A 6,652-nucleotide genomic window follows, 5' to 3' on the forward strand; every position below is an offset into this window, starting at 1 on the left:
GAAGGTTCTGGTTCATCTTTATCTGGATCAGTAAAGCTGATCCTCATGCTCACTTGAAGAAAGCTGTAGACCTGCATTTAGAATGAAATATAGTGGCTACAGATACACTCCTTAGGCTAAGTCAAGCCTGACTTATCCTGGATTTCAGAATTTAGCTTTTATAAAAAAGGCTGCGAGACTCCAACAAGAGCTGGTTAAAAGACAGGCTTCCCGTTTTAAAATATTCCACTCTTCAGCAATTCTTATGTGGAGGCAAATGGTATTACAAAAAAATAAATAAAAAATTAAAGCCATTTGTACCTCTTAAGTTTGGCCCAAGTACAGCAGCCTCTATAGCTTTTAGAATCAGACAAGTCTGTAGAGAAAAACCTCAGCTGCTTGCTTTTTATTTTTTAAAGAGCATAAGCTTGATATCCAGAAAGTTGCTCATTTGTGAAGTTTTATCAAACACGTTATTAGCTACTGGGCATTGACCAATGCAATTAATTAACCAATGCAATTATTTTATGCCTCTACAGGTGAGGGAACAAAAACACTCCATCCGATAAGCATATAAAAATATAATACCCAAAAGCTTAAGTCACTGATAAATATTTTATTGAAAATTCATCTTCAACCGGTAGCTTCATATTTTGTGCAGTTAATGCCAGAGAGGGAGGATATGTACAAGACATTTAGATAATCCCTTCATAAACCAGTTACACTTTAAACCTTCATTACACAAGCTAAAAATCGCTTCAGGTTCAATTCAAGTGCAATTAAAACATTCAGACGTTTCTACAGTGCAAAGAGACAAGGAAAAAATACAAAAAAAAAAAAATATGCATCAACTTTGCATGGTTGTTCAAGCCAGGCAAGTTTCATGATTCAATACAAAAATAGTACCATGTGCAGGAGAGAGGTCATTATTGTTTAGTCCTTTATACTAGGGAATTAATTAATAGCTAAACCCAAGCTCCAAATTAAACTCGTCCCATGACAAGGCTGATTCCCATCAGAGCCAGAGAGTATCCAGCGTGAGCCGAGGAGCCAGACCTGGGTTGTGTAGAGACTGGCTGTGCTGCCTGGACACGTCGAAACACATTAACCATCAGAGGCTCAGATGTGTTGCCGATGTGCACAGTTGTGCTGAACAAGTCAATCTGGAGGGAGAATTGACAAATCAATGTCACCATAGAATAAAATGACTAATTCAGGACCTGCAATAAGAACACTTACCAAGTTTTTGCTGACTCTGATAGGGTCCTTAAACACAGTCCAAACCACGGCCTCGTTACAGGCAGGGGTGGTCAAGGAGCCGAGGTAGCGGTAGTAATTGGTACGGTTCACTCCTGTTAGCAGATCATCTAGAGAAATCCCAGCTGCTACTGTTGCATTGGTACCTTAAAGAAAATACAACTTAAATGAGATCTTAGTTTAAAAAAAAAAAAAAAAAAAACATGCTTCAACACAAAAGGTTAATCTTACCAGCCTCTGTGATGTTGGACAAGTAAGAGGCCAAGGTCTTCCAGCTGTCTGGTTGGTTTTCTGTATTAGGCAGCTCCTTTAAAAGGTAAAGCATGCTGATAAAGCAGATCTAGAAAAGCAAACTATGCTACCCCTTTAGGTAATCTGTGCTCACCTCTATGAGGAAACCTAGAGCAGCTAATCCTTCAGGATCAGCAACAGCAAGATTGGTGTTCCCATTTAAGGAGGATTTGCTGTTGACAATGTGAAGCTATGGGAGGAATTAAAGAAAATAATTTAGCCAAGATTGAAAAGAAAAAAAACCTCAAGACTACAGCATTTACAGATTGATTTTAAATACCTCCATTGGGTAATGCTTGCCATCCACAGTATGTTCTGAACCAGGGACCGCTGTGCCGTTTCCCCAGTGAAGGTGGAACTGCAGGCTGTCGTAGCTCTCAGACAGGCCTCCTCCTGAGATCTTGGTCCCCGTTCTTAAACCAACTTTGACTGGAAGAATTAAAAATCAAAGATGGTATAAATCTAAAAAGTTGGCTACAGATGAACAAATGAAAAAAGGATGATTCCAAGTTTCATTCAAGCATTGCTTAGAAGTTAATTAACTGAACTTCAATCTAATTACAATTGAAATGGAGAAAAGCAGGAATTAAAATATAAACCTTTGGTAACCTTCAGAGAAAAGTTTCATAATATACTTCGAAACAGCAAAGATATTTTCTCATAGCATGATGATTGAGGAAATGAGAATCTCTGCATTGAGTGCCAATAACCACTTGTTAAGAAGTCTTTGATGTTAAGTTTAGCTTTCCAATCATCCTAAACAACACACAAAGTCTTCATAGAATGCTGTTCACCCAGTTTCAGCTCAGGGAGATTCCACTTTAGGGAGCGCTCGAGTTAATTAAGCAGAGAAAAATAATCCAAAACATGCAAAAACCCTGGTGGTATTGATTCAGTTTCTTGAAAAACCCTTTCAGTACAGATCACTTTTAGATTCCTCAGAACTAGAGAGAACTGCATCACGATAGAGAATAGAGCATCCGACGTTATCCTAAACTTCCCAGCTTTTTTACTCTTCTGAAAGTGCTCCAATATAAAATGCAACCAGAAATAAGTCAATGGAAAAATTACCTGACATTTAAAACTCACCTAGAACGTTACGCATAAAGACATTTTAACTTTAGTGTTTTTTGTTGTTTTTTTTAACACCGGTTTGAACTAAAAATTCACTCCACTCAACTTTAAGTAAACATGAAGATGCACAATAACTGCATAAAACCATTTCTTTGGACTGCAATGATCTATATCCCTGTCCTATAGGAATTACGGGAGACAAACACCAAATGCGGCTGAGTAGAATACAAATGCATGGAGTGAGGTTCTTCAATTTTCCTTAGAGCAGGACACTAAACAGGGGCCAGTTTCACAGCAAGGGGTTTTTAATCTTCAAAATAAAGTAAATTTTAACATTTCATGATATTCTAAATTATTTCAAACTCTAAATAATGTTAGAACATGTGTGCAGATTGCATCACAAATAAATTTACATTGTCTTTAACAGAAATCAATAATATACTTAAAGGAGAAGTTCGGTTTTTTACACTTTAAGCCCATTTTCTGTAGTGTCCAGGATGAAATCGAATGATCGACACCAAAAGTTTGACAATTGCTCCTGTCTCTGCTTTTTGGCTCATTTAGAATCCCCCCCTGGCTGCTTTAGAATGGCTTCCATTGTGCATGTCCGATAATGTCCTTAAAACAACCTTAAACGTTCTTTTTCTAAAATATGCTACTCACCGTGTCGTCAGCGCTGTTCAATGACGTTCTAAAAAAAGTTTCGTGAAGAAAAAACGTTCCAGTAGTTTTTTATTTAGCATTTTGTAAATCCCATTGAGTTCTGTTGGAATAGTCAATATTCCCCTGCCAACAGAGACGTTAGCACCTCGACGTCGGAGTACACAGAGTGAAGCGAAAAGACTACAACTGTGTAAACAGGCCCCATTTCCGTTTCCGGTGGCAGGGGAATATTGACTATTCCAACAGAACTCAATGGGATTTACAAAATGCTAAATAAAAAACTACAGGAACGTTTTTTCTTCACAAAACTTTTTTTGGAACGTCATTGAACAGCGCTGACGACACGGTGAGTAGCATATTTTTAAAAAAGAACGTTTAAGGTTGTTTTAAGGACATTATCGGACATGCACAATGGAAGCCATTCTAAAGCAGCCAGGGGGGGATTCTAAATGAGCCAAAAAGCAGAGACAGGAGCAATTGTCAAACTTTTGGTGTCGATCATTCGATTTCATCCTGGACACTACAGAAAATGGGCTTAAAGTGTAAAAAACCGAACTTCTCCTTTAATTTTGAGGGTGTGGGTGCTTTTTGGGCACAGCAGTGTGCCACAATCATTTACATGTTTTGGAAAATCTAGCTATTTAGGACTGAATTGATCTATGGAAGTACAGTAGATACAGCTGGTACACATTAGTTAAAAGGGACATTTCTCATTTTTTTCAATTAGCTTCTTTAAGCCATATCTGCTCCTACCCTACAAAAAAAAAAAAAAAAAAAAAAAAAAAAAGCCAAGACAATGATACATCTTTCCACTATTCTCATCTTGCCTCAATATACAAGCCCATTTCTGTTTAAATTAAAGTAGCTCTATTTTTTTCCCCATACAAAAAGATTTAGGCTGCATTTAGTCAGATGAGCCTCTATTGGGGTGAAAGATTCCAATTTACACCAAGCAGCTGAAGACAAAATTCAACCTTTTCTCTTCCTTTTAAGTGCCTGTCCTACAACTCCTCTGTTAACATTTAATTCGGTTTTAATCTTTTGAATCAGACTAGATGGTACAAGGCAAGCATGCCAATTATAGCAACTTTCACTTCCTTAATGGGGAGAAAACTCTAAACAAATAAAATTTGCAAATGTGCATAACCTTAAAAAAAAAAAAAAAAAAAAAAAAAACACCCCACAGAAAACAAAAAATCTGACTACAGATTGCTCTAATTTAACGCATCCAAGTCAGAGGAGTAGGCTAAAGTTTAGCGACTGTTCAGCCATCAATTGGCATCAGGTGCGCTGAAGCAGAGAAAAAAAAAAGCAGTGGGAGTTTAGGATGAGGGTGAAAGAGACTGTTATATTATGCATCTAAAGTATATTGAAATGGTGTTTAAAGGAAAAAAAAAAACGTAAGCAAGACATTCTAAGCAACAAAAGTCGCGTTGGCCCCTGTAGAATCTTGGTCCGCCCCAGTTTAAGCGCGGGATGCTGCGCACAGCCTACATACCAGTCTTCCCGGTGTTTTCAATGATTGTCAAAGCGCTGCTGCTGCCATAACCCTGGAAGGTGAACTCAGTCAGGTTTCCGTCCTCCATTGCGTTCTCTGTCACGATGTCAATGGGGGATTGACGCGTCCCGTTGCAGAACGGAGCAGCGATGGTCGGCCACTTGCTGTCACCTGCAGGAGACACGCGGACTGAGCCTCTGCAGCAAGAATATGTTGGGGCGCGTGGAGGTAAAAAGCGGATACTTACCGCAGCTTTCTTCATGGTAACACCAATCTGGAAGATAAAACATTCAATTAGTACGCTCAGACAGATATACGTTCATAATTAAGGAGAAATTATAAGATTTATTTTATGTTTTACCTATTGTGTCTGATGCACCGTAAGCACTCTGTGTGAAAGCACACACTGCAACAGCAACAACTGCAAGCAAATTCATCTGTGAAGAAAAACGTTACAATTATTACACGCAAATAATTACCTGGAAAAATATATTTGCACAGATTAAAACTGAAAAACGACTTTTCAAGCTAAAAAACGCACACAACTGCTTACCTTTGCAGTACAGGTGTTTCTCCCTAATGTCTATTGTTAGGCCTAATCCTCCCCTTTTAAACCTTCCCACCCTATTTCCGCAGTGGGCTTGACCCTCTCCTTACCCGGATGGGTGGATAACGTCACAACTCATGATTTAAGCACACCAGTTACCATCAGACCGGTATGGGTCGTTATGTAATTTTTTATATAATTTTGGAAAATTTGTTCTAGGGGGAAATTATTTTTTTTTCTTTTTTGTGTGTCAAAAAAAACTGTTGCATGCAAACCAAGAAAAATAATAAAAAGAATGCTTATGAACTATTTTCACGTAAAGCCTTCGAAACTTGATTAGATTCCGATCAAACCTGTGTAAATGAGACTTCTTTACATAATCGTTTTTCTGACTAATGGCTGTTCACGACAACTATTAAACAGCCCACAATAAACAACTGCCTGGGATTTTGCTGCTATCCTCCCCGAATTAAAATAAAATATAAGTATTACCTCTTTTAAGTTGCATACATTTGGCATTTCTTTGTTTTTTTAGTTGCTATACAACCTAAGAATGTTATCCATGCCTCCAGGTAAACCTTTTCATATCTTTTCATGTCACCATCACAAACTGCAGTGATATTTACCAAGCTTTTATGTCAGACAAAAACACGTTGGGCATATTTGTAAAGAAAAGGGGGAAAAAATAGATCAGACTCGGTCAGACTGGGTGTTTTGTTTACTAATGTTAAGGCTCAGAGTTTCTGAAACTCTGAGCCTTAATAGCTGCCTTTTATCCTTGGATTATTTTAAACCCAGAGGCATATTTCACAAAAAAAATGCTATTTTCACAAAAGAAAGAATTCAAAAACATCAAGATAGGAGATGAAACCAAGTTTGACTTAGCATAATGATCACATCCTGAATTAATCTGTTTCACAAAGGCAAATCCAGGCTCAATAGGTGTAACTATGTCAAGGCAGGTGTTAGTGATCAAGGTAAATTCAGGTCTGCAGTTTTTTTAACCGACCATGAGGTCATTCACAGATTCATTGATTTGGTAAACAACAGTGAAGTGAAGAAACACCTAAATAGCTTTAAACACGCACTTCCTGTCTGCTTCTCTTAACTGAGTAAACATAATAATTTAACTAATTACTTTTTTTTCAAATGAACAACAATAATCCATAAATGAAGCTAATATGGCAAAATATGTAAATCATAGAGTTTAAAGATTACTTTTTTTTATCTGAGCATTTCCTCTTTATGCTCTAGTGGTTTAAATATTTTTCTTCTATGCAGGAAACTCTGGATCAAGACCTGTGCACTGACTGGAATCAGTTATTAACAACTCAAAGAGGGGA

The 6,652-nt window shown here is 37.6% G+C and overlaps 1 protein-coding gene across 1 annotated transcript; it reads right to left on the minus strand.

The window, feature by feature from the left end:
- Positions 1-580: 580 nt before the first annotated feature.
- On the minus strand, positions 581-5,438 carry ca15b (carbonic anhydrase XVb). Its single transcript, XM_038305420.1, has 9 exons — positions 5,316-5,438; positions 5,124-5,199; positions 5,010-5,036; positions 4,763-4,933; positions 1,808-1,956; positions 1,622-1,717; positions 1,468-1,543; positions 1,219-1,382; positions 581-1,142 (listed from the first exon to the last, which is right to left on the minus strand). The coding sequence occupies exons 2-9, from the start codon at positions 5,197-5,199 to the stop codon at positions 963-965; spliced, it is 939 nt and encodes a 312-aa protein (XP_038161348.1). The 5' UTR covers positions 5,316-5,438; the 3' UTR covers positions 581-962.
- Between the last annotated feature and the right edge of the window lie 1,214 nt (positions 5,439-6,652).

This window comes from Cyprinodon tularosa, unplaced genomic scaffold (genome assembly GCF_016077235.1).
Source record: "Cyprinodon tularosa strain WSP-4 unplaced genomic scaffold, ASM1607723v1 ctg559, whole genome shotgun sequence".
Classification (NCBI taxonomy): Eukaryota; Metazoa; Chordata; class Actinopteri; order Cyprinodontiformes; family Cyprinodontidae; genus Cyprinodon; species Cyprinodon tularosa.